We start from the raw sequence: 27059 nt of genomic DNA on the forward strand, positions 1-27059 counted from the left end.
CTGGGCACACACATTTATGCAGAAAAACATAAAACATGCGCGTGGTTAAAAGAGTGCTTAAGCAAATGTCCAGGTCCAGAAGCAAAGGCTTCACATTCGGTCTCTGTGCCCACCCTGATCAAATCTCTCCTTGCCCTAGAAACAGTTGTGATAACGTTTGCTGCCCTTTATGGTTTTACTACTTATGTATTTATCCTTAATGCTGTAGTTTACAGAAAGTTCAAGAATGCACAAAATCACTCAGCACTCAGGAGGCAGAGGTAGGTGGATCTCTGTGAGTTCACAGTCAACAGGGTCAACATAGTAAGTTCCACTTCTTCATTGCTAGGATTAAAGACGTATTCCCACCACCACCATGCCTCAATGTTTTTAAATTTGAGTTCTGGATACTGAACTCAGGTCCATTATGGTCAGACTTTTAAAGTGGTGCTTGGTCTGGCTGGTGCCTAACGGTGCTGCACTGTGATCCTTGGTTCCAGGATCAGTGGGGATGTCAGTGTCTGTTGAGGCCCACACTCTGCCTCAACACTTTGCCTCAACACTTTTGGGGCTAGGTGCTCTGGTCAAGAGAGAGAATGGGGCTCTTGGGGCAAGAGACTCGAAGAATGGAGACAAGACAGGGTGTGATTCAGTCTCTTCTATTTTCTCAAGTCTCCCTCAAGTCTCTCTTATTGAAGGGAATTCTGAGGTATTTATATACACAAGCAGGAGAACACAGGTGAAAACATTTTACCACGTGCACCATACAGCTGAGGTCACTAAACAGCAAAACCAGCTATGTGGGATAAACAATATATTTATCAGAGTGTGCTTCAGCTGTTATAGGCTTTTGACAACCAAGTCTTTCATCAGGGTATATGGTTCCAGATGGCTGCAAAGTTGATCTAGCCGCTTTCTACTAAAGTCAGCTCCCAACAAGTGTCTGTATATACTGCTGTGGTTACAAATGGAGATATCAGTATCTTCATATATTGCTCATTTTCTCAGCAGTCTTGTTCTGTCTTCTGTACCTTAAAAAAAAAAAAGGAAAAAGGTTTCTGTTTCTTATGGTTTGTAGGTGTATTGAATGTCTGCATTGTGACTTGTCTTTTCTATCCATTTTATGATGTTGCTTGGTTTTGTGTAGATGAATTTATGGCTTAAAAAATCTTGTCAAGGCTGCATGCATGTAGTGAACCCATGCATACACAATAATGAATTTTTAAAAATTACTTTTCAACCCCCCAAATCATACTTTCTTATACAGGTCTACAAGGATTTGGAATAAACCTTTTTGTTAGATTTTGGAAAGACGCTGAGGAACATACGATGTATAATGTAAAGCAGCCTCAACAAAGACTCAGATGGCACCCATAATCATGTACATTAATCCTTCTACAGCAAAGCCTCTTAGTTAAGTGATAGGTATACAGAGTTATCAGACTATTTTAGCTTTCTATCTCTCTCTCTCCCCCTTCCATCCCCCTTTCCCTCTCTCTTTTAAATCAACGAGTTCCAGAGTGTTTGGTATTTCAAAGTTTGGGAGAGTCTGTAACTAGTACAAGTTAACAGTAGCAAGAATACAGGTAGAATTGAATTAGTAAAAGTCTAGAGAAACCTCCTGGTGGAAGTATCTGGAATTTGTCTGCAGAAAGATTTTCAGTGCAGATTTTAATTTCTTAACTAGCACCATTATGCATCTCTCTGGAAATCTGTACACTTCGCTAAACTTTACTTGCACTTATTTGTTTATAAGATCCTCTAACTTTCTTGTCATCTACAGAGCTAAACTTCACTATTGAAATTGCTACTGTTATTAATTTTTCTCACCAGATATTTGTTGGTTCCTCCCCCCCCCCAAAAAAAAAAAAAAAAAAACCTCAACGTGGCTTTCCTTTCTCAATGTTTGATGCAGTTGTGTGTTAGTAACTTGGCTCTGGACTTGACAAAAGCAAAATTCTGGCTTGCTTTTTGCACAGTGTGAGTGTTGCATCATGGTCAGTTTCCAGCTACCAGTGAATTATTGATCATGGAGTCGGGAAGAGATACACAGACAGCTGTGGCTGGCTGTGAACACCATTGCTTTTATTTCCCATTTCATTCATGCCGGCTCTTGATGTACCTATACGTGGTACATATTCATAATTGCAGCCATATCGATAAAATCAGATAAATAAATCTTTAAAGTATATTTTGCATTTTCAACTTAACTCATCTAAGGCTCTTCCATCCATTTTTGTAGCCATCAGTCATATTTATGTAATGCTCTACCTTTTTATAAACGGACACTGATAAGGTAAAGCCATCCCTGTTATAGTCCTTAGACCCCGGGGGTGTATGTTCCATATACGGCAGTGCTTAGAATCACACTGCACACACTGAAAACCTACAGAGCTGTGGACTGGAGCTGCTTAGGTGTGCGGCTGGCTCTCCTGGACTGGCTTAAGTCTTCCTTATGGTGGCCCTAAGGAAGGTACAGGGAGCCTCCAGCATGGCGAACCTCAGCTTCGCCCTCACCCGGAGTCGGCGCTCTTTGGCGAGCGATCTCCTTCTCACCTCACTCTGAACACAGGGAACATTGTGCCAACTCGGTCACCTCCACCCATGCTGGGTTCCTACTCAACCAGTCCCAGTCAACCACAACTACAAGTCACTCTTCCCCAAGGGGCGGTACCAGACACTAGTTTCCGCCCACAGGCCACGCCCTCTGGGGCCGGAAATTACCCGCCAGGGAAAGGACTCAGCCGGAAGTCCCGCCTTCCCGTTTGCAGACGGCGGCCGGGACAGGTCAATCCGTGGCGGGCGGGCACATTCGCAGTGAGTTTCACGGTGAGGTCGGTGGATCTGCAGGGCGACACTGCCGCACGGGAACCACAGTCCGCACCGCGCTCCCACGTGGGCTGATCCCTGTGTCGCATGTCACGTGGTTCCCCGCGTGACCTTTGCAGGAATGGCAGCCCCGTCCATGAAGGAAAGGCAAGCGTGCTGGGGCGCGCGCGACCTGTACTGGCGGTGCCTAGACGACAACGCGGAGGACGCGACCCGGTGCCAGAAGCTGAGGAGCTCGTTCGAGGCCAGCTGCCCCCAGCAGTGGGTAAGTCCCGCAGGGCTGCAATACGGCCCTGCGTGCACCCTCACCCCAGGGTAGGTTTTGAGGGACAAGGTCACGCACTGGAAGTCACTAGTTAGTTGGTATTACTGGACAAAATGACAGCGCACTACCAGACTCTGGAGAAGGGACTTGGTGGTTGGTATAGTGCTGTGACTTCTGCAGGCGTCCATAGTCTTTCTCACAGCTCCTCCCCTCAAGCCCCGCCCTATTCAGCAGTCTGGCTCATTGAGTATCAGTTCTTTGCTCTCTTCACCTTGTCCCAGCCTCTGTCAACTGCTATAAAGACTAAGAGGTGTGTCTCACACAAACATGTGTGTGAGAGGGTGGGGAGGAAATGGAGGATCATGGGAATGTGTTCTGAGGGAGAGACACTTGCATTTATTCGCTAGGATTTTTATTCAGTCTTGGGAGGTCTTGCATCCAGATTTATGGAGCGGGAGTCATGCATCAGAGAGGAGAAACATTTCTCCAGGATGAGGCAGTCACTGTAGTGGAGAGGGGATTCGAACTAAGGTCCTTTGAGAAAGATACAGGCTTGTGCTGTACAGGGGCAAGAGAACCAGGGCTCTGGGTGGCTGGTGCATCCACAGGTTCAGGAGGAGAAACACCCCAAGAGGTACTGAGTTCTGGACAAGTTGTGTCAATACCAAAATACTGCTGTCATTTCAAGGGTTAGTCTGTTTCATAGCCAAATATAAGTAACTGGCTAAGGAACAGAGACTGTGGTTTTCCCCAAATACCATGTGGCAAAAGTTTCTTGCAGTGTTATAGAACAGAACAAAGGGTAGAAACATCAGGTAAGTTTGTTACAGCACAGGAAGAAAAGTCTCTGCTGTCTGATATTCTTAGCCTTCTGGTTGGTGGAGGCTGTTAAAACATTACAAAAGGTTTCACCTGTCATCAGGTGTTATGTCAGTCACAGAGGAGAGCAAGAGATTAAGAGGGCTAAAGACAGACCTGGCAACATTCAAACCTGTCCATAGTCACTCAAGTTATGATCAGTAAGTCAGTTCTGTAGAAGATCCAATGTAAGGTATGGCTCAACCGGCCCCATATAAGTTGGGATGGAATGCTAAAGTATCTTTAAATGTAATTGTCTCTGGAAACATTGATTCCTGGCAGGTGTTACAATAATAATTTGCCACAAAATGTGAGGAATAGCATATGCTTTTTAATCTTATGTCCTTTATATAACACGCACCCCTGTGCAATCAGTTAAGAATGACAGACTGAAGCCGGGCAGTGGTGGCGCATGCCTTTAATCCCAGCACTTGGGAGGCAGAGGCAGGCGGATTTCTGAGTTCAAGGCCAGCCTGGTCTACAGAGTGAGTTCCAGGACAGCCAGGACTACACAGAGAAACCCTGTCTCAAAAAAAACAAAACAAAACCAAAAAAAAAAAAAAACAAAAAACAAAAAAAGAATAACAGACAGACTGAACAGATTTATGAATACCTTGTCAAACACAACAGAGGGACAGAGGCCATCATACCAAAGGGACTGAGGGGAAGGATGAGACTTCAAATGAAGCAGTGTTGTGACAGGCTCAGTGGAGCTGTATATAAACAGTTCCTCACCCACTCTAAAATGAGGTTCTGTTTCCCATGAAGTTAAAGATTGAACATCATGTTCAGAAGCTGGGTTTGAATCCTACACCTGGGTTTGCAGTCGGGGCTACACCTCTGTGAAGGTGCCTTTGATACTCTGGGTAGGAAGGTGTTACATTCTTCCAAATGGAGCTTTAAAGAACAAATCTGCCTGCTGTGCTAGAGAACACGGTTTCTCAGTGAACAAGAAGGTAGTATTCAGGCAGGGGGTCTCTTAAGACATACGCTGAAGGCTTTTTAACAAGAGCAGCATTTTCTAGGCTGACAAAGCACATGTAAAGGTATCCTGCATTTGTCCTGTCTACAGGTGCTGGGGCAGTATTAACACCCCATGAAGAGACGAGGCCGTGAATAAAAATAAAGCCAAGTCTTCATAATGTGTGACTAGTTAGTCATTTGTCTGACTCCTCAGATGTGTGTGTTTCTAGATAAAACAGAATTGACAAAAATGCCAGGGCTGATAACTTATTCAATACACCGAACCTATAACCAACATTCGTCTGTAAAGCTGAAAGTTTCCTGACCTAGCCAAGAGCTGCCACTAAACTCGTGTGCATAAAACTGTTTTGTAAGTTCCCAGGATGTTTGGAGACTAAACAGAAATACTAGTTATGAGGGAAAGACTCATGGTTCTTCAGGCTTCTTAGAAGCTCACTTAGACCCCTGACTCAGGATTTCAAAATACAAACTACAATTCTGCTTCAATACCGTTGATACTAAGTAACATGTTACATTTAAATCTGTGCTTTTGCTTGCCTAAGCTGCCTAATTTCCTCTAATGTCAGGCCTTTTTATCTCAATAGATAAAATATTTTGACAAAAGAAGAGACTACTTAAAATTCAAGGAAAAATTTGAAGCAGGAGGATTCCAGTCTTCACAGTCAACTGAAAATTCCTAGGCTCTTTCTGGACTTTCACACAAGTGGAAATTATTTCTCTGGACTTTCAGAAAGGATTCCAGAACAAAAGCAGCTTGACTCACAGTGCATATCAGCTCTTGTTCTCTGTAAACAACAGCTACTAAAATGGTGGAAAAAACCAGAAGATCTCATCATTCAAACTACAAGGACTTCCTTAATTTAGTGAGGGATTTATTTTAAGAAAAACCATAAAATTATTAAAAAGTTTATTATAAAAATACATTGTTTATCTTCCTTTCCCCCTTTGGAATAAAAGCTGAATAGTAGGCAAATATATATATAGTTGCACATAAAATAAAAACTAAGGTTATTATATGTGCTTCCGGCAGTTAACATTTTAATACAGAAACTACACAATGAAGTTGGAAGAAGCCTTAACTAATTGATAGGTTAAAATAAAACATTTGTTCAAATGTCCTCGGTGATTAGGCAATACCTGGGCTGCTACCTGGTTCAATAAGACAAAGAAGAAATAAATATGAAGATTGGGAAAGGAAAACTGGGTCTAGTCCAAGATGATTAAGAAAATACCTAAGGATGGGGCTCCCAAAAGTGTAGTAGTAACTCACAGACATGGAGACAATACTCACAAATGGCATATTTCTTGAAGAACTTGAATCCAGAATTAAAAAAACAACAACAACAACAAAAAAAAACAACTCATGATTCTTAATAAGAATGTTTAAAATGTGGGCAAATTGTGTGAATGTATATTTTTCAAAGAAAATGCAACAGATGATAAACCTCTAAAAAGAGCCTCCTTATCATTAAATATAAGAATGATGGGAATTAATGCCATATTAATGTGTCACTAGATACCGATTAGAATGGCTTCAATTAAAGTCTGGCAATACCAAGTGGTGACAAGGATGCAGAACAAGTCACTCTCGGTGATACTGTAAAGGAAGAAAGCCCTCTGCAGAGGTTTTCAGTCAAACATGCTGACCTTTGACCCACCAGTCCCACCCCTAGCTACCTCACCAAATGAACTGGAAGCAAAACCTGCAGCATCAGTCACTTAAAACCAGATGCCCATGGCAGAAGGAGATAAAGTACTATATCCTAGTGATGGATGGAATACCAACAACAGAAACAAATACCCGGATGAGCTGCTACCTGATATCTCAGACCACAGGAGTGGCATCTACGTGAAGGGGCTGTGGAGATGTGGTGGTCTGTGGGGTGGTTCAGGAGAAATTTGAGTATTACTCAAAGGGTTCGGGATAACAAGCTCCTTGCTGGATGACGATAGTGACTACCGCTAAATGATGCACTTATCTGAGCGGAAAGCACTCGTGCCTTTTGTTCTTGGTTTCAGTAGGGATTCACAGGAGCCGCTCAACAGCACGGGGGTGATGGTTATAGTCCTCAGAGACAGATTTCCAGCCACCATCAGAGAACAACCGTATAGGATAAATCTCATTTAAACCAATGAGGGCTCAATCTTTGGTTTTGGAAATGAATCCTAGGACCTGAGGATAAAAGAGCATCATTGGAGCTGATCCATATCTTGCCGCATGTGCTCCCTCTCTCACCAGGAACACACAGGTGCCTAACAGCAGGGAGAGGCTGCTGGCTCTCAAAACCTTCCCTCTGCCTCAGCTGCTTCTTCAAAACAGAAGGGCATGGGTGCTCATAAATAACAACTTCAGTTCTGCCAGCCTGACAACACCAGTTTCTACCGGTTTCTAGGAAGAACATACCCTTAAAATTCCATAAATTCTTAAAACATTTTAAAAAGGTTAGCTAAAAAAGGGGGACGATATATGCTGATATACTTTAAGGCACATGAAGAGGTTTTGGCATTGAGGTGCAAGGTTAGAGACACGAAGATAATCCCAGGACATCTCAGAATATTTCCTTCGTCCAGAAGGTTGTAAGTCACCGTCCATAGCACCGTGAGAGCTGAGATAGCAGGTGAGGCCCAGTGTTCAGGATGGTGGCCCTGCACACCCGAGCAGCTGCTGTCTGGTGTACTCCCAGATCAGCAGAGCCCCACTCACGTGCACATTTAGTGAGCGGATGATGCCCTGCTGAGGGATCTCCACACACACATCCAGCTGCTGGATCAGGTTGGCTGGGATTCCTTCCCGCTCATTTCTGCAGAAGAAAAATAGAGCAAGACATGTAAGTTTCCCTGTATTACAGGGAAGTACCTTTTACTATTATTTCTTTTTAGGAGTCCTGAATGTTACTATTGGAGACAGATAAACAAATGAAGTCTACCTGGATTCCAGTAAGTAAGGACATTACTACCACAGGCCGATTTCATGTTTACTAGCAAATAGCCAGGTGAGAAAAGGAAAACCGGGAGTCCCCATAAATGCTATAAGCTCATAGGAAGTTGTATGACAGGAACCTGGGTAAGTCATAAAACAGCCTAGAGAGACATGGACCAGGGAATCAGCTCACCCCAACAACAGTAGCGACTTCTCAGGGAAGCGGTATTGGGCCAGGTCTGAGCTTTGCGCTGTCTGCTCCACACCAATGACAGTGTAGCCTTCCACCTTTTTCTGCTGCAGATAATCCATCAGCTGGGATGGTCTCACCTTAGTGGCAGTTTTAGAAGAACAGAATATGAAATCATTCCATTGTGAAATGAGAGAGAAGATAAAGCATTAAAACTCAAACCCGACCATCAAAGGGACTTTAAAGGGAAAGCGGGACACCAGCTGGCATCAGGAAGATTCCCTCCACATCACAGCCTGCTGAGTGGTGGCTAAGGGAACTGCCACACGACTGCAGGTCACAGACTAAACCTCAGTACTGAAGGATTACACTGAGAAACTGGCACAAGACACCATGCCAAAACATCTTCACAAATACAGAATCTAGTGAGCGACTTCACACTCACCTCCACCAGAGGAAGCCACTGCTCTGCAGAGACACTGAGGTGCTGGAACTGTCTGTCGCTGACACACTGAAGACTGCCGACGACAAGTACTGCAGCCCCGAACACCTCACAGGTCCTGCACAGCCCTGCACAGAATGGCCTGTTACCAAGACTGTCCCCAGCATGCCACAGGGTTCACGGCACCCCAGCCTTTCCTCTGAAGCCTGCTTGGAGGACTGTGTGTGGAACAGACAGCCACAAAGGATAGAGGACTTTACCTCCCAGGTTGGTTGGCTTGTCGATGAGTGAGGCCACAACGATCAGTCTGCTAATGGACTTTCCAAGCTTGGCAGCCCGATCCTGAAACGCAAGCTCCAGGTCTGACTCCAGAGCACTGTGTCCCCAAGGGATGATTTTTTTCTGGACATCAGCCCACTCTGATTGGCTGTCTGCTTCACCCAAAGTAGAACCTGAGAAGAAACCATAGTGCCTACATGTAACTTAGCCTGAGTCAATTCTCTTTGCTTCTTCAGATCTATTTTTACATCTTTTCTTGTTGTTAACACTTGTATATAGCCTGACTGTATGTAATGCACCACATGCATGCAGGTGCCCAGAAAGACCAGAAGAGGGCATCGAATACCCCGCAGCTGTCGTTACAGGTGGTTGGGGATATTGAGAATACAACCGGCAGCAGTCTGTGCTCAACATCACATCCTCACAAGGGTCTCTTAGTCCTTGTGCACTCACTTTACACTGGGCTGGATTGCCTGGGGTTTTGCTGCCATTGTATGATCTATCTGTGTGCAGCTGTCTGCTGATAAAGAACACAAGCTGTAGGAGGGACCTTGTCCACGTCTAGCACAGTGTACGCCAGCAGTGAATACGCATCAAATGGATGAGTAGATTCAAGGTGATCTGTTCAAAAAACGTAACTCTGAGCCATCTCCGCTTTCACAGAACTATTACCCTGACACGATGAATTAAAACCACGGGGTGGGCCAGGAATCAGCAGTTTTAAAAAATTAAATGTACTGATTAGGAGGTGAGGGGACATGCTTGCCATGGTGTGCATGTGGAAGTAACGTGACATGTGAGAATTGTCTCCTACCATGTGAGTCAAACTCGGTTAATCAGCCTTGGCAGCAAGCATCCACTGAGCCACTTAAGCACTGGAGGCTGCATTTTTAGTAAGCTAAATACTGCCTGGAGACATGGAAGGCCTGAACAGCAACAGGAGGGGCTGGCAGGGAGAGGCTGGAGACCAGTAGAGGAAACTTAGAGATGGGGCAGGTGTGGAGAGGGAGAAGCCCTGACTTATACTTTAAGGACTCTGGCTTTGAGGAAGCAGCCACAGTGGTAGGTACAGTTAGGGAGAGCTGGGGGCAAACTGGGGGGGTGGGGTGGGGGGAGCCAGTGGAATGAGGCTGCCCTGGACACACCGAGCCACTGGAAAGTGCAAGAGGCTTGCCTTACCAGAACCAGAAGGACCAGGATCCAGAGCTCTGCTCTGTGGTAAGGAGGCAAGAGCATGGCCTCATGTTTAGCCTTATGGAAAGCTTACCTTTCTAGAACAAACCGCAGACAATGAATTCTAAAATTCCTACTTAAAAAGGAAGCCACCATCGTTCTAGAGAGATGAGCTGTATGGAAAGCAAGCATTCAGCTAAAAGTCCTGGTCAGCCAAGCCACACGTGCTCCTGCCTTCTCTAGAGGCCAAGACCCAGGTCAATGAAACAAACTTGTCAAGACCTGTTCTAGAACAGCAGTCAGAACCCTCACCAATGAACTAGGGTAACATGACGCTCCCCTACCTTGGTCCTGCTGTGACCAGTCTCCTGGACTCAGCTCACCAAGTGCAGTCCCAGACAGGTACCACTGGGACCCTGCATTGGAAGGGATGTCTGTGAAGCTGGCAAATTTATCCAGTGTGATCCACTCTTCTTCAGTGACACCGGAGAGCCGTGGGAGCGTGTAAAATATGGTCTGAAAAGAGAGTTGTAAAATCTATTATTTTCCTTTAAAAATAGAGGGGGGAGGGAAGAAAAAAAAAAAAACAGTAATATTAGTGCTTCTTTCAAGCCACCCTAGACTTGCAGGCAGTCAGGCCTGCAGTACCTCTGTAGACGTGCATCACTCTCCCTAGGACATTCAGAGATTCACTTAGGGACCCCCGAGAGCATGTAGGACCTCTCCTCCAACACTAACTACATGTGACTACTATGCTCTTATCAAGAGCACACCATGCTTCAAAGGGCATTATTACTAAAGAGGAGCGTATACCTAGGCAGTGTCCTGGCTACCAGACACCCATCCCATGCTCAGTTCACCTGCAGACATCTAAAACCTGTATGCTGGCTCCACAGTATGACTTACTGTGTGATGTGGGGTGAGTTGTGAAAGCTCTGTCAGCTTCAAGTCACTGTGTGTAAGAAGGTGAGTTGATGGAGCCTGTAAGGCCACAAGGCTACCTTTGCATTTCTCCCTCCTGAAAAACTCTCAACCATGAAAACCCCAAGTAACAGGCAACTTAAAAGCGAAATGACACCCAATGCACACGTCTTTAAGGGTGGTTTTAAGGCAGATATGGTTTGCTTCATAGCTATCTTTGTGCACATTTAAACTGTCATGGTGGAGAGTAATGGTTATCAGGTGGGCCTCCTAAAAGCCCAGCTCCAAACACCGAAAGGCTCGCTGACAGAATCTGGCGGACTATGAGCTCCCCGCCGTGCAGTCTACACACAGCTCCCACTGCTGCTCACCGCTCTGCCTGAGGACAAGATAACAGCAGAAAGCAAGGCTGGCAGGGGAAGAGGAAGGAGAAAGGATTCAGAGCTTGGGGGCTGCCTGGGAAAAGGTGGATGGGTTGCTAGAGAGCCCTTAGAAAGGGCTGTGGAGCTGAAGAGCACGACAAAGTGTACGACAGTGAAAAATCCTAGCATGTCTTATCTTGAGAAGAGTGATATTGGTAGTGTGACAGAAAGCATTCGTTCATGTGTGTATATGTGTGTGTGTGTATGTGTGTATATGTGTGTGTGTGTATGTGTGTGTGTGTATGAGTGTGTGTGTGTGTGTGTGTGTGTATGTGTGTAGCTAGGCTCCCAATATAGATAGACCCCTAGAGGAAAAGTCACCCTGGTCAGGAGCTCTCACTTCAGAGGTAGGTAGGCAACACAGTGCTGTAACTGGAGTTGGGAAGGGTTTAAGAATGCCTGGTGCTCTAAATTTTAAGAATTTACACTCTGATGTCACCTACTTTAAACTGCAATGTGTATGCTGACAGTTTTTAAAATTACATAAGCACTCTGCCACCTTGAGCAAGGTGGAGCATCATCTGCCATACATTCCATTACCCAGAACCTAAAGAATCATTAACTGCCATTAACAAGAGACCTTTTGTTCTTGCATTGGTAGCGGGCTTTGGTACAAGAGAGTCTCACCTGCATACATGTTCTCTCACTCACTTCCTTTCAGAAATCTGTTCTGATTTCTGCTTAGAGTTAAATAGTCCCTTCCAAGGTTTACAAGCCAGACACTGCCAGAGAAATAGAAAGTGAGAATGACTAGCCAGTTGTCACTGCTGAGGGGTGAACCGTAAGCACATTCACAATCACAGGGTCAAGGGGACAGAGGGTGAATCTCATCACAGCCTTCAACAGCTTGGGCAGGAAAGAGCATCAGGCCTGCAGATAGCAGACAGCCTACGCACTGCACTCTCAACTTACCTCCAGACAGTAGTCCTTCAGGGGGTGAAAGGTGGAGAAGAAGAAATGGTCTTGGATGCGCTGCCAGTTCTTCCTGGCGTTCCTGGGGGGAGGGGGTAGGACAGGGAGGAAACAGCTCTGGAGGGGAAGTCAGTACAGGACCTTAAAGAATTCTCTACCCTGGGCTCATAGTCCATACTCTCCAACATTAATGTGTGTGTATATATATATATATGTATATATATATATATATATATATATATATATATATGTTCTAGCTCTGTCTCTGTCTGCCAATCTCTGAGGTTATGGTTTGAATGAGAAATGTACCCCCATAGGCTCATCTATTTGAATAGATCCCCAGTAGGTGGTGTTTGGGGAAGTTTAGGTTTATGGCCTTGCTGGAGGGAGTATGTCACTGAGGGTGGGCTTTGAAAGTTCATAACCCCAGCCTATTTCCAGGCCTGTTCCCTGTTGTTGTGATCTCTCAGCCTCCTCCTCCTGCTGCTTGCTGTCAGACATCCTCAGCATGATGAACACCTGCCCCTAGAACCATAAGGCAAGACAAACTCTTCCTCTCGTAACTTGCATACAGCTGTCTTTATCAGTCACTAACACGGGGCTACTGGGGACTAATCCCTGGGGCCTCATGTATGCCAGGTGAACACACTGGCCCCCGAGCTCTGCCTCCCAGCATGCAATGTGTATTTTAAACTGCCACGTAGAAATGTTCTTACTTTGTGGTTTTTGAGACAGAGTTTCAGGTTCATGAGGATAGCCTTGAACTCAGATATCTGAAGACAAACCTTGAACATCTCTACCTCCAAGTGCTGGGTTACAAATACGTGTGACCATGCCTAGTTTTTTTTTCTTGTTCCTTTAAACTAGGCATTGTGGTACTTGCCTACGATTCCAACACTCAATAAACAGGCAGGAGGATTGCCAGGAGAATAAAGCCAGCCTGAGCTACGTAGCCCAAGACACTGTATCAAAAATCAAAGAACAAAACAACAAAGTTTTGCTTTGTTGTTTACAGAACTGGGGTTTGAACCTAGGCCACATGCCCTCCAAAATGTGCTCTACCACTCAGCTAGCCCACAGAATTTTACATTTTGAAATAGAACTCAAGGATGAACAGAGAAACTAAGTAATGCTTTCAAAATCATACAAAAAAAAAAAAAAAAAAAAAAAAAAAACCTACAAAAACAACAACAACAAAACAATAAAAGGAATAAAACCCAGGTCTCTGAGTGTCAAACACAAGCACTGGTCCAGTAGAACATGAAGAAAGTGGAGAACAACGTGCACTGTGTAGCCCAGGCTAGCTTCAAACTCAATCGAATAATATGGACCTAGAACACCCATCACCTCTGGGGCTGAGGTCTATGTGTCTGCCTGACAGTGGACCCTTCTCTCCTAGAGTCTTAACATGGGCTGTGGTTTCCACTCTGAAGGCACACAACATAGCTAAACAGTATCCATCCACAAAGCCTAAAGGCACCAACTATGAGCAAGGCAGCCCAGCAGCCACCAGGTGTGAGAGGCAAAAGTCATGTGACAGGACAAAGCCGATCAGAACTGGGACCATCAGCAGGAACTGTGCGGCACTTTCAGACTATGAGACGTCCTATACTTTGCTCTTTAAAGAACTTTTGGTGTAAGTTCCTTGTACCTCACCTTCCTCACTGCCTATGTTTTTGAAAAATGAACAAGAAGTACTTTAAACATTCCAAGCATCTAAACACAAACATAATGAACTTCAGACAGCCTACTGCAGAGAGGTAACAGGTGTCCGCCACTTGTGTGCTAAACCCATTGCTATGCAGGTTCCATTCCCATCCACACTGCTGTGCTCAGCACACTGCTCTGCAGGTTCCGTCCCTGCTCAGTGCAACCCCCAGCTGTGTTGTTACATTGAGTCTGTCTTCTCTCACACTCTCCTCCCTCCTGTCCATTTATCCCCTCACCAGCCTCAGAGCTGAGTAAGCAGCTTCCCTCTCACTATACGGGCTGCCTCGGACATGCTTCTCACCCAAAGCCAAGTCCTACAGGTACTGGTCACTGTCATCCTAACTCTAACTCTTTTCAATTCTCTGAATACCTAGATACTTGCCCCCATGTCCCCAGGACTGGCTTCCTCCAATGTCCCACCTGCCACCAATCTCCAATTCCCAAAGTCTCTTAGAAGTCTCTTTTCACTCACCAATTCCTGCTCTTTTGGAAGTCACAGATGATATTGGTTAAAGGACCTCTCTAAGTCACATGTATTCGCTGTGATGCCCTCTGTGTTCTTATCACCTACTGAAAGGCCTGCACACTGGGGTGACTACTTGAAGGTCCTCTTTACCTGACTGAGCCACATCAAGACAGGACCTCTGTCTCCCTGGCCTGCTGAGGTGTGTGCCTGCCAGAGGTCTCGAAGAGGGGTGTATACATAGAGAACAGAGAAACCATAAAGCTCAGAATGCCTGATTCTCACTGACTATTCCCATTTGGGACCGGGACTTGTATTGATTTATAATAATAATAATGAAATATATGGGATCTGAGCCAACAGTTTTTAGGGACCAGGGGCCTTAATCTAGGATCAACGGGCAGAGAAAACAGCTCAGTGCTCAGTAGTCAGTCATGACCTCACCACAGAAGGCACCGCTCAGCTGGAAGTGGGCAGCAGAGGGGTGACAGCCGCTCTGAGGTCAGTCTGGCTCCCTCCAGGCTGCCTGCCCGCTGGCAGGAGCCAAGTCAAGAGTTTACTAAAGAACGAGTGTAAAACTCCAACCTGGCCCAGTGTCAGCAGCTCACGCCTTTAATCCCAGCACTTGGAGGGAGAGGCAAGCAGATTGAAGCCGGCTTGATCTACAGAGCAAATTTCAGGACAGCCAAGACTACACAGAGAAAACTGTCTCGGAAAACAAAACAACAAAAAAAACCAACACCCCCCCCCCAATCTGGATTCATCATCAATCTAACTATCTTAGCATCATCTGTTGCATGGGGCTGACCCAAGCCCTTCTGTGCTCTAACAGAGTGGGATACTGACAGAGAAGAGGGCAACAAGGCTCCTACAGGCTCTGTGAAAAGAACAGAGCCATGAGGTGTCCTCACCCTGCTCCATGCATGCTCTCTGCTTGGCTGAGGCTGCACTCGATAACTGTGGTCCAAGCGCCACACTCTTCAAACTGCAGTGCTTCACACAGATGCCAGGCCTTCTTGAGGGCTACCAGAGCATAGAGCCGGACGCTGAAGTTGTGGCTCAGACACCACTGCAGGGCAACGGTGAGGGCTCGCTTCAGAACCAGCTTCTGCAAAGATAGAAGAAATAGCTTGGGGGAGGTGTGGCAGCATGAGCAAGGCTGGCTGAAAGGAATGGAGAACTGGCAGAGGGCACAGATGATCAGCTCTGGCAAGCCTTTCACTGGCCTGGCTGTGGGGCTGTATCTTTCTCCCAGGCAAATGAGCTCTCAGCACTCACAACTGTCTCCAGGAAAACGGCTTTGGGTGACCCCATCCTTCTAGTGGCTACAATATGTGCCCCTCTCCTATGACATAAGTTGACATCAATCTTCATGACACGGCCATTATGTTCTAGAAACATGACCCCACCTTATTACATGACCTAGGCGGAAAGTAAGGAAGTGTCCCATTCTGGAGAACTTGAGGTACCCACCTTCCTCCATCAAGTACTAAGCACCGGAACTCCCTAACAGCCACCTTGAGCTACTCAGAGGCAAAATTAAGAAGCAGGCATGGGGTACTTGAGAAATGGCAACAGGACAATCAGAAGTTCAAGGTCAGTCTGGGCTAAACCCACAAGGATACTTGACAGTTTAAGATCAGGTAGGGAAGAGGGCAGGTCTGGGAGGAGTTGGGGGAAGGATGGATATGATCAAATGGCATTGTAAGAAATTCTTAAGTATCTAATGAAATGAGGAAGAAACACATCCTAAAGATAACTAACCATGAAACAAACAACAAAACTGTACAAATGCATTCTTTTGTGTATTAGAATGCCAAGTTCATAAATTCTTCTTGCTAATAACTCGGACTCACCTTTTCTGGGATATTCTGAACGATGATATCCAAATGTGATAAGACAGATAAAAATGTACAAATGCTTGTTTTAATTTTTTCTTCACCCTGATAGAAGATGAGATAGAAGAATCATCATTTGGGGCTTAACTGTGAGCAGAGGCTGCTGGACCCTTGGAGGGCAGAGGTAGGAGGCAGCCTCTGCCCTCTTCCCTGAAGCAGCTTGAGCTTGCCATGTGTAGGGCACAGGACTGAGAACCAGAGAGGAAGGGCATTCCCTCCAGCTCACTACAATGAGGCAATGCAGAGAGTACACTCAGATGGTACTGCATGGCCTCACATGGACCAAGCCCCTGGGCCAGGCCTACAGGACAGGAGTGAGGACTGGGGTCAGGACACAGAGGAAGCTGGTAAAAGACACAGGAGGTGAAAGTCTCACTGACCCTTGGGACAGTATCCTGCTGTTGCATGCAAGGTGACAGCTATGGGGAAGAAATGCCATCCGGAGCCCTAGCTCTTACCAAGAACAGATGCTGTTTACATGGCTAGGTATGTGTTGAACATCCTCACAACCCAAACCTGGGTGATCTGGGCGTCTATCCTCAAGTGTAGACACAGGGAAGGGATCCAGGAGGGCAAAGAGCCTGCTATGGCCACCAACACTCATATCAAATGTGATTTTCACACGGGGTGAGAACAGGTGAGGTTAGCACTGTTAGACATGTTAGTCATGGAAGGGACAAGCCTCTGGGCACACCAGCGAGGGGTGATGTAGATTAGGCTAACTGAGGGGGAGGAAATGATCTGAGCATCACCATTTATCCCTTCCTGCTTCCTGACTACAGACCTCACACTACTGCCACCATGCCTCCCCTCCCCCATGATGGCCTGCACCCTCAAACTGTGAGCCAGAGTGAACCCCTCCTTCTCAGGTTGCTTTTGTCAGGAATTTTCTCAGAGCTATAAGAAGTAGCTCTGAGTAGAAGTAGTAGAAGGGGTGAGGTGAAAGTTGGTGCCAGCTCACATGAGCTAGAACTGACGCTTGTCTGTGACTAGGTGGCAAGTGTTTTCTTCTATACCTTCTGTGGTGGTGATCTGAATATGCTTGGCCCAGGGAATGGCACTATTTGGAGGTGTGGCCTTGTTGGAAGAGGAAGCACGTCACTATGGGTATGAGCTTTAAGACCCTCATCCTAGCTGCCTGGAAGCCATTCTTCTAATGGCCTTCAGATGAAGATGTTGAACTCTCAGGTCCTCCTGCACCATGCCTGCCTGGACACTGCCATGCTCCTGCCTTGATAATGGACTGAACCTCTAAATTTGTAAGCCAGCCCCAATTAAATGCTGTCCATAAGAGTTGCCTTGGTCATGGTGTCTGTTCACAGCAGTAAAACCCTCACTGAGACCCTCTACTTTACTTTGGTTGTTTGAAATTACCCTTCTAAAGCTCTTTTCAAAGGGAAAGAGAAAATTCACTCCTCCGTCTTCCTTATTTCTAGCACCAAGCCAGGACATGGCTTGGTATTACAGTGTCCTTTGCTTTGCTTCTGTGTTTTGTTTCATTTTGTTTTGTTTGAGACAGCACCTCACTACACAGCCTAGCCTGGTCTAGAATTTCTGATCTCCCTGACTCCCGAGTGCTGGGATTATAGGTGTGTAACACCATGCCTGGCCTCTCTTACATCTTAATAACAAAAGCCTTTCTCATCTTTATTTTGTCAAAATTAGAACAAATCACAACACACTCAAGACAAACTTGGGGGATTTCTGTTGCCCATTCGCACTCAGGATGCATAATTATAAACTACAATGTCAACATTACAGTCACTGAGGGACAGAAACCGGCACTGAAGTGAGGTGCACCTCCACAGTCACACCCTCTCCTAGTTCAGAACAGCAGAAGAAAATTCTTACTTACGTAAGAAAAACACGCCCAGAACTTTGGAAGAAACTCAGGGAATTTATGAAGAATCAATATAATAAGCCACTCAATAAAATATTTTATGGACGCTTGATTATTCGTGAAGCCAGCGTGGAAAACCTTATCAATAATCCCATGTAAGAATTTCTGAGGGAGAAAACATACATTAAATTGTTAACATGCTATAACTTTTCAATTAAAAAAAAAAAAAAAAACCCTCCCCAACTGAGCTGGAGAGATGGCTCAGCAGTTAAGAGGCTGTTCTTGCTGAAGACTTGGGCGCACTTCCCAGAGCCCAGATTTGTCACTCCAGTTCCAGGGGATCTCACACCTCGTCTGGCCTCTGTGGGCACTGTACACACACAGTGCACAGACACCAATGCCAGAAAACACTCATACACATGAAATACAGAAATATACTGACTCTGTGCTAGATAGAGCATTTCTAGTGAGCACCTCACTGTTTATTTAGACATCAGTTCTATGATGGTTTTGATCATCTAGGTTTTGACGGGGAAGGATACAGAAGTCTAACAATTTCCCTAAGTTATATACTCACCTCATTTCCGTGGGTGGTACATCTGTATATAAATATTCATATGTGCATGGACTTGTGTGCATGTGTGAGTATGGATGTGTGCACATACATATGGAGGCAGGCCAGAGGTCATCACTGTCAGGTGTTTTCCTCAGTCACCCTCCACCTTATTTTTTGAGGCAGGGTCTCTCCAATTTGGATAAACTGGCTGACCAGCAAGCCATAGGGTTCCTCCCATCTCCACTTCCTCAGCAATGGGATGGCATCGTGCTACTAAGCTTGGATCTTTATGTGGATACTGGGGAGTGACCTCAAGTCCTCCCACTGAGCCATCACCCTGGTGCCCAGCCTTGTGCTTAGGTGATAGCACTCATGTGCAGCTTGTTTCATGCTTAGACCCAACAGCTCAGAAACACCTGGGTAAGGAGCAAAACTCCAGACAGCGAACACATCCATCTACCTGTGCTCTGGTCTCTCAGCTCTATGGCCACCCCCACCCCCACCCCCACTCCCAGCTGTCCTTTGGACTGGACCTTGAGCTCCAACTTCACCTCTCCCTCACCTGTCCTCTTCACGTGATACACATGTAAGCATCGGGAGAAAAGCAGTTATTTACATAAGCATTCTATGCAACATTTATTTAATAGGCATACTTAAAAATAATGCCTGTTACATTTTTTTTATTTTAAAGAGAAAAATCATTCCTAAAGAAGATTTTTGTTGAATCTTTTAGTAAGATTTTTTTTGGTAAATTTGGTGAGAAAATTTTGGTAGAAAAATGTCAAAAATATAAACTACATTTAGTTAGTATGTGTGTGTATGGGTGTGTGTTTGTGTGTCTATGGGGTGTGTTGTGTGTGTATGCTTGTGTGTGTGTATGCGCGTGCATGTGTGTGCACGTGTGTGGTGTGTGTGTGTGTTCATGTATGGTGTGTGTGTGTGTGTGTGTGTGTGTGTGTGTGTGTATGGGGGTGGTGTACACATGGAGAGGTCCAGACAACTTTTGGGAGTCAGTTCTCTCCTTCCACAAGGTAGCTCCCAAGGATTGAACCCAGACTGTTAGGCTCTCTGTGTATCTAGACTGTTAGGCTCTCTCTCTGTGTATCTAGACTGTTAGGCGCGCTCTCTCTCTCTCTCTCTCTCTGTATCTGTTTCTTTCTCATGTTTTCCTTCTTTATCTCTGCCTCTCTCATACACAGATTTCTTTTTTTTAATGAAAAGGATTTTATGCCAGGCAGTGGTAGCACATGCCTTTAATCCCAGCACTTGGGAGGCAGAGGCAGGTAGATTTCTGAGTTCGAGGCCAGCCTGGTCTACAGAGTGAGTTCCAGGACAGCCAGGGCTATACAGAGAAACCCTGTCTCTAAAAAACAAAAAACAAACAAAAAAAACAACAAAACAAACAAACAAACAAAAAAAATAGGATTTTACATCTTGACACAAACTAGAGTCACTAGTGACCATTAGGGGAGGGCCTACTAGCCCACTGTGAATGGTGCCACCCCTGGGCTGGTAGTCCTGGCTCTATAAGAAAGCAGGCTGAGCAAGCCAGGTGAAGCAAGCCAGTAGGCAACAATCCTCCATGAACTCTTCCTCCTGGTTCCCGCCCTGTTTGAGATGCTGTCCTGACTTCCTTTGGTGATGAACAGCCCAATAAACCATTTCCTACTCAACTTGCTTTTGGTCATGGTGTTTCTTCACAATGATAGAAACCATAACTAAGACACAGAACATGAGAACTATCACACCTGATCAAATGCAGGGAAGAGGACAAGCAGAGTCTGCCACACACGGTTCTTCACCCGGTGCTGGAGGGAGTTCTCATGGTATCGAGTTCTGGACCTGGATGCTGACTCATCCTGGAGAGACAGGGTGGGAATCAGTCAGGGTAAGCCCCCTACCACACGTGTTACCAAGAACAGTATCTGTGCCAACTGCAAACCTGAAAGGTGTTGTAAAGCGACATTCCATACACCTGTTTCTGCTCCTTTGTCCAATTTGAATTTGAATTTGCAATTCAATTCTAGTGTCACTAGGAGGGTAACCATTCAATACCACCTCTAGACACAAGGTGGCAGCACTGTGTCCTACATTACACCAAGCAGGCCACCTTCTCAGGGTCTGAGCCCAGAGACTTCTTTTCTACTACCAAGCTATAGCTTCAGTTCCTCGAGGGTGACTTTTGTCACCAAGTCACTTCTGAGCCAAGAAGCCACTGAAGAATGTTACACATACTGTCAGATTCCTTTAAGATGAAAAGTCAGTCAGGCATCTCTGGGGCCATTGCCATCAAAGTGGCGTGCCTCCACTTCTCGGAGACCTTTGTAGATAATGTTTAGCTCCTCTACTTTCAGGTCTAACCAACGTCAAGGTAGCCAAGGAAACACCACTTCCTCTGAGACAGCCCCCAACACCCAGCTCCCACAAGGAAGGCCAGACATCTTTTTTTTTTTTTCCATGAAAAAATAGTTTCTAGGTTTTATATACCAAAGCTGACCTCCATTCAGAAAACAAAGTTTGTGAACAGTCCTGTTTTGAGTAAGACACTTGACTAAGTGGGTTCCATAGTCACTCAAGCATCTACAAGGTCAGACAGCAGGGCAGAACTCTGTCCACTTAAGGAATAAAAGAACCAGGACACAACTCAGTGGTAGAGCAATCACCTTACATACAAGGCCTCAGGTTCCATTCTCATACTGACTGCACTCAATGCCATCCTTTCTAGTTTCTCCCAGATTTATGAAACCCATCCTTCAGACACTGTACGGGTCATAGGTGACTTTGCAGGTGATCTGGCAAGCTCAGAAAAGCTGGTCATTTTTACCCTATGAGTATGAAATTTTCATCAATCCTACAGAAACATCAGGAACCTGATCTGAGCCTGACAGCAGTGAGTCTTAAGACAGGTAACTGTGTTGGTTAACACTGCAGCTGGACACCATGTAAGGTCACTGAAGAAAGAAGATGCTGAGTATGTCTGTGAGAGAGGCTTTAGGTTAGGTTGAGGTGGGAAGACCCACTCTAAAAGCAGGCTGTGTGATTTGAATAGGCTGGGTCCTAGACTGGCCAGAGGAGACAGTGAGCTGAACACTGACATTCACTTCTATCTGCTTCCTTGACCATGGACACATCATGGTTGCCTCAGCCTTCCTGGTCATGGGGTCATGGTGGGCTGCACTTTGCAAACCAGGAGCCAACATATAAACCCTTCCTTCCTTACGTTTGTCTAGTCTTTTTTCATGGGGGGTGGGGAAAAAAAGAATAACAGCCACAGCAGTGTTTGATTCTCACATCCTCTCAGGTCGCCCCTTCCTGGATGTCTACTAGTTTCATACATAGTGTGTGCATGCAGCACAGGAAACGCAACACGTCTGAACAGGCAACCAAAGATACATAGGTGAAGGCTACAGGGCCAAGGGAACCAAACCTGAGAAGCTTAGGTAGACAGACACTAAGGAACAAACAAAGCCTTAATCAAAGCCACAGATCATGACCATGGGGCTTCTGTGGTAAACGGTCTTTAGAAATACTCTGTCTCCACATGTTTGGGTCAAATAAAGGGCAAGTCTAGACCATGGCCCGCTGAAAGCAGAGTTAATCAGAAGCAGGATGAAGGCTCCTCCTTACCTTATCCAGGAGCTTGGCAGCAAGATCTTCTAAGAACAACTTGTGGGACATGTCGGAGCCATCTAGCAGACACAAGAATTTGATGGCACAGATTCTCACATAATAATCTTCTCTCTTAGTGCTTAAAATATAAAATGATAAACTGTGTTCATATGTCTTAGAAGTAGGAAAAATACATTCACTTTTTGTACCAAAAGCCATCACAAGTACCAAGTCCTCCCCTGAAACATGCATGAGAGTATGTAGGTCTATAATGAATATCCTTTTGAATTGGAAGACAGCAGACAGCAAACAAGGAATCCATAGAAAAGAATGGGCACAGATCCACTCAGACCTCAAGGATCAAGGATCTACACACGCACACACGCACGCACGCACCTGTCCCCAGCCCCTGCCTCTTATTATATAGTAGTTCCATGTGCTCTGAATGTCTTCCCATCCACATCAAAATTAAACTGTCGGTATTTCCACATCTCAGGTCAACTCTTCCAATGTTAATAGATATCACTTTAATGTAACAATAAGCACTTAGCAAGACCCACCTGAAAGTGACACGCTGACTACTATGTTAAACCAGCCCAGCAAATAAACAAACAAGATAATAAATTAAAAACAAATAACTGGGCTGGAGGGATGTACTAGCTGTCTACAGGACTGGAGTTCAGGTCCCAGCACCCACATCAAGAAGCTCACAACCTCCTGCAACTGCAACTCCAGGGATCCAACACCCTCTTCTGGGCTCTTTAGGTATCTGTACTCACGTGCACATACACAAATACACACAGATACACAGAAGTAAAAGTCTGGAAACAATTATAACTGCTCACATTTGGGGAAACATGGCAGATGACTTTAAGTACAGCAAGCCCTGGAGTGAACACTTGCTATAAATACTCACAGCAATAGCTGGGCGGTGGTGGCACATGCCTTTAATCCCAGCACTTGGGAGGCAGAGGCAGGCGGATTTCTGAGTTCGAGGCCAGCCTGGTCTACAGAGTGAGCTCCAGGACAGCCAGGGTTACACAGAGAAACCCTGTCTCGAAAACCCAAAAACAAACAAACAAACAAACAAAACCCCCCCCCCCCAAAAAAAAAAAAAAAAAAAAAAAAAAACCTCACAGCAATCACCTGTTCACCTGTTGGCCTAACCCTAAAATCACAATAAAACGATTTCACAATCTTTTCATATTTCAAACACACATGCAGGCTTATGAAAGAAGATGAGAAAATAAGACTTGAATAAAAAGTATTTGATAAGCTCCAAAACATTCAATTTAGGGCTGGTAAGATGGCTGGTGGGGAAAGGCTTTTGACAAGCAAGCCTGGCCAACCCGAGTCCCACACTCAAAACTCACATAAAGGTGAAGGGACAGCAGAACTAGACTGAGGGACAGATGTACAGAGTCCTCCTCTGACCTCCATATGTGTGCCACGGCACAAGCCTTACCCCCTCCAACACATAATAATAAATATATTTAAGCTCAATTAGATTAGAACCATCATCCTAGAAATACATCCTCAAAGCTATCCCATGCTCACTAAATACACACATAGACTAAGTATGAACTTTTCTATGTTAATTATTCAATGAAATGGCTTCAATACAGCCCCCACCCCCAAAGCCTCAGAGCTTTCATTCACTCTATTTTTATACATAATGTATTTACTTGTTAAAATGATAACAATGAATTCTATAAATTTTATAACCAAATAAAGATTTAAAAAAATAAGTATACATGATTACCTCCACCCAGAGCCCCTCCCATAAAGAGGAAGAGGGGCCCATATTATCTGAAGGTATGTATTTACTTGAAGTAGGCTACATTACACTTTTGAAAGCTTATTAACTTAGTAAACAGTGAAGATATAAATAAAATATATGAACAAATAATATTTTAAACTCATTTTAAACATTTTTTATTTTTATTTCATGTGCACTGGTGTTTTTGCCTGCATTAATGTCTGTATGAGGGTGTTGGAGCCTCTGGAACTGGAGTTACAGGCAGTTGTGAGCTACTATGTAGGTGCTAAAAATTAAACCTGGATCCATTGGAAGAGTGGCCAGTACTCTTAACCACTGAGCCATTTCTCCAGCACCAAAACTTTATTTTATATTTTAAAGATTTATTTATTTATTTTATGTATATAAGTACTCTATCTGCATGTACACCTGCATGCCAGAAGAGGGCATCAGTCAAGAGCTACCATGTGGTTGCTGGGAATTGAACTCAGGACCTCTGGAAGAGCAGACAGTGCTTTTAACCACTGAACCATCTCTCTGGCACCCTTTAAACACATTTTTTGAAGGCCTGTGTTATGGTTTGGATGGCGAATTCCTTCTCAGGTTCATGTGTTGAAGCTATGTTTGCAAGGAGTGGCCTCATTATGGAGTTTATGGAACCCTGGGAGGTGGGGCCTAGCTGGAGGGAGGGAGTCACTGGAGGAGGAGGGCCTTAAGGTTTACAGTCCTGCTTCACTTCCTATTTCTGTTTGCTACCAAGCTCTGGATGCCATGGCCATAAGCCAGTCCTGAAGTCATGATGGGCTGTATTTCCCCAAACTTCTCTTAAGTTGCCTGTCAAACATGTAGCCACAGTAGGAGGAGTAGTAGTAATACAGGTTGGTCATTAAACTAGATATAATGAGAAAACTTTCATTACATTTATGAATAACAGCTATAGAGATGGCTCAGCAGCTCAGAGGACTAGCTACACTTTCAGAGGACTCAGGTTCAATTCCCAGGACCCACATGGTGGGCCACAACCTTCTTTAACTCCATTTCCAGGGACTCTTAACACCCTCTTCCAAGCTCTGAGGGCACCAAGTATGCATGCAGTGCATTGATATCCATGGAGGCACAACACTCACACGTATAAAATAAAAATAAATGAATCTTTTAAAAATGTTATGAATAAAGACCTCATAAATCAAGTAGAAATCAAGGTTAAATCACCTGCATCAAGACACAAAAACGGGCTGCACTTACTTCTCAATGATGATATTTGCTGCACAGCTTGGTCCAAGGTTTTCTATGAAGGTTTGGACATCTTGAATGAGTCTTTAAAATGTAGGGGGGGGGAAAAAAACAGGCTCAGCAAATTAAATCCCCAAAGTTAATACTACAGCCTGGTTGAACGCTCAACCCAGATGTAACCCCACCTATTCGTGACAAGCTGACCGTGGCACTTTTACCTCTGATCTCGCCTAAACACTGTTCCAAACACACAAGCCTCCAGGACAAGTTCACTGTAATCCTTAGCACTGGAAAATGACCCCTGGGACACACCAGAAGCAGCTGCTAACCAAGATTGGCAGCAGTGACGTATCAGGACATTGAAGACGCCTGATTTTATGGAGGACATTTCAATCATCTTGCACATAATCTGAAATGAGAAACAACATTCAGCTTAACCTTTGACTGGGTCAGTTAGGAGGAAAATCAGCAGCATAATAATAATTAATGACTAAAGTTAACAGCATAACAGTTTTGCTAAAAAGTAGTGAGCGCTTCCAGAAACCTTCCCAGCCTGGGATGATCAATCTTTACAGTCCGCTTGACAAACGAACTTTGAATCAATGAGGAGATAGGTGTCTCAAAATGTTTAAGTGCCTACAGTGTGTTTCCAGACATCCACTCTGAGTGTGGTGTCGCATTCTGCGGCCTGGGGCCTGCATTAAATAAAAAGGAGGAAGTGAGCGGAGCCCCAGCATCCATCTCCCTCTTTCCTGACTGTGGATAGGCTGTGACAGCTGCCTCATGCTCCTGCTGCTGTGTCTTCCTCACGATGGACTGTGTCCTCAAACCTTGAGCCAAAAGTGATGGACTGTGTCCTCAAACTGTGAGCAAAAAAGCCCTTTCCTTTCCATAGGACCGAGAAGAGTAACTCACAGCCTGGCCCCAAACCCTGTACATCAAATGCAAAATACATACAGCCTTTAATGTTGACCTACAAAGTGTCTCAATATGCAAAGCACAACCCTCAGGGCCTGCTGAATGAAGAGCACTTTCTTTCTGTGTGTAGCATATTCATTTGCTGAAATAGTGAATGTAAGTTGTATGATAAACTTATCAAAAAAAAAAAAAAAAATCCAAAACTAAACTCCACTGGAATAATTTCAGATAAACCATGATGCTTGTGTCTTAAGAGTGTGTGCTAAGTCCAGTACTCCTGGCTGAGTCATCCATGCAGAACTCTCCAGGAGAGACATCTGCCAGAGATGCAGGAGGAGGAGGCAGCCGTTTTCTGAAAACCTAGGACTTCAGTGCTCCAGGAGGTCAAGACCACAGTCTCCTGATGTGCCTCACAGTGTGCAGAGAGCAGGAAGGACAGCATGGACCACAAACAGGAACCAGAAGCTACTGGAAACTCCAGCAGGACAGAATCCCATTGGGGCATTTTCCCTGCTGAAGAAATGGCTAAAAATATAAGTGCAACCATCTCTCACAGCCCCGGGGACATCTCTAGAATGTCCCTGAAGAGCAAAATCTGCAGAGACCTCAAGCCCTGTTCATATAAAGCAATGTAGAGACCGCAAGGATCTTCCATGTAGGAACATCATGGCTACTTTAGATCAGACATGTGCAACCTGGGCTCATGGCTTCAGCTGACCTAGGACAGCTACAGTACCCCAACATGTCTACAGACAATGATGTCTTGTTGCAGTACCCAAAGGCTGACAGCCTGCCCCTAGTAACTCTGGACTGCTGACAACATCTTATACAGTAGACATCTAATACAGCAGAAATAGTTGCTACATTTTTATAAATAACAAAATGGCTGTATTTGTTCA

At 45.0% G+C, this 27059-nt stretch overlaps 2 protein-coding genes across 3 annotated transcripts in view; one reads left to right on the plus strand and one right to left on the minus strand.

The window, feature by feature from the left end:
- Nucleotides 1–2738: 2738 nt before the first annotated feature.
- Nucleotides 2739–5836, plus strand: Coa6 (cytochrome c oxidase assembly factor 6). Its single transcript, XM_034522439.2, has 2 exons — nt 2739–3073; nt 5500–5836. The coding sequence occupies exons 1-2, from the start codon at nt 2930–2932 to the stop codon at nt 5593–5595; spliced, it is 240 nt and encodes a 79-aa protein (XP_034378330.1). The 5' UTR covers nt 2739–2929; the 3' UTR covers nt 5596–5836.
- Nucleotides 5771–27059, minus strand: part of Tarbp1 (tRNA guanosine 2 -O-methyltransferase TARBP1) — a 52120-nt gene continuing 30831 nt past the window's right edge. Inside the window, exons 18-30 of one of the 2 annotated variants that reach the window (XM_034522438.2) lie at nt 25461–25651; nt 25255–25326; nt 22269–22389; nt 20390–20500; nt 18101–18250; nt 16204–16290; nt 15259–15455; nt 12175–12256; nt 10264–10435; nt 8728–8919; nt 8471–8595; nt 8029–8165; nt 5771–7716 (exon numbers count right to left, since the gene is read on the minus strand). In XM_034522438.2, the coding sequence (XP_034378329.1) occupies nt 7548–7716; nt 8029–8165; nt 8471–8595; nt 8728–8919; nt 10264–10435; nt 12175–12256; nt 15259–15455; nt 16204–16290; nt 18101–18250; nt 20390–20500; nt 22269–22389; nt 25255–25326; nt 25461–25651 (1806 nt within the window). In that variant the 3' untranslated portion in view covers nt 5771–7547. Of the gene's footprint in view, nt 7717–8028; nt 8166–8470; nt 8596–8727; nt 8920–10263; nt 10436–11889; nt 11985–12174; nt 12257–15258; nt 15456–16203; nt 16291–18100; nt 18251–20389; nt 20501–22268; nt 22390–25254; nt 25327–25460; nt 25652–27059 lie in introns of those variants that run through there. The other variant, XM_076916060.1, reaches the window with a different exon arrangement.

Source organism: Arvicanthis niloticus, chromosome 18, assembly GCF_011762505.2.
Source record: "Arvicanthis niloticus isolate mArvNil1 chromosome 18, mArvNil1.pat.X, whole genome shotgun sequence".
In the NCBI taxonomy this organism is placed as follows: domain Eukaryota; kingdom Metazoa; phylum Chordata; class Mammalia; order Rodentia; family Muridae; genus Arvicanthis; species Arvicanthis niloticus.

Excerpts from the sequence above, each read along its gene's own strand:
- Coa6 (XM_034522439.2), top strand. The coding sequence starts at position 2,930 with ATGGCAGCCCCGTCCATGAAGGAAAGGCAAGCGTGCTGGGGCGCGCGC. Across the intron at positions 3,074-5,499 it reads CCAGCTGCCCCCAGCAGTGG|ATAAAATATTTTGACAAAAG; the intron begins GTAAGTCCCGCA and ends TTATCTCAATAG.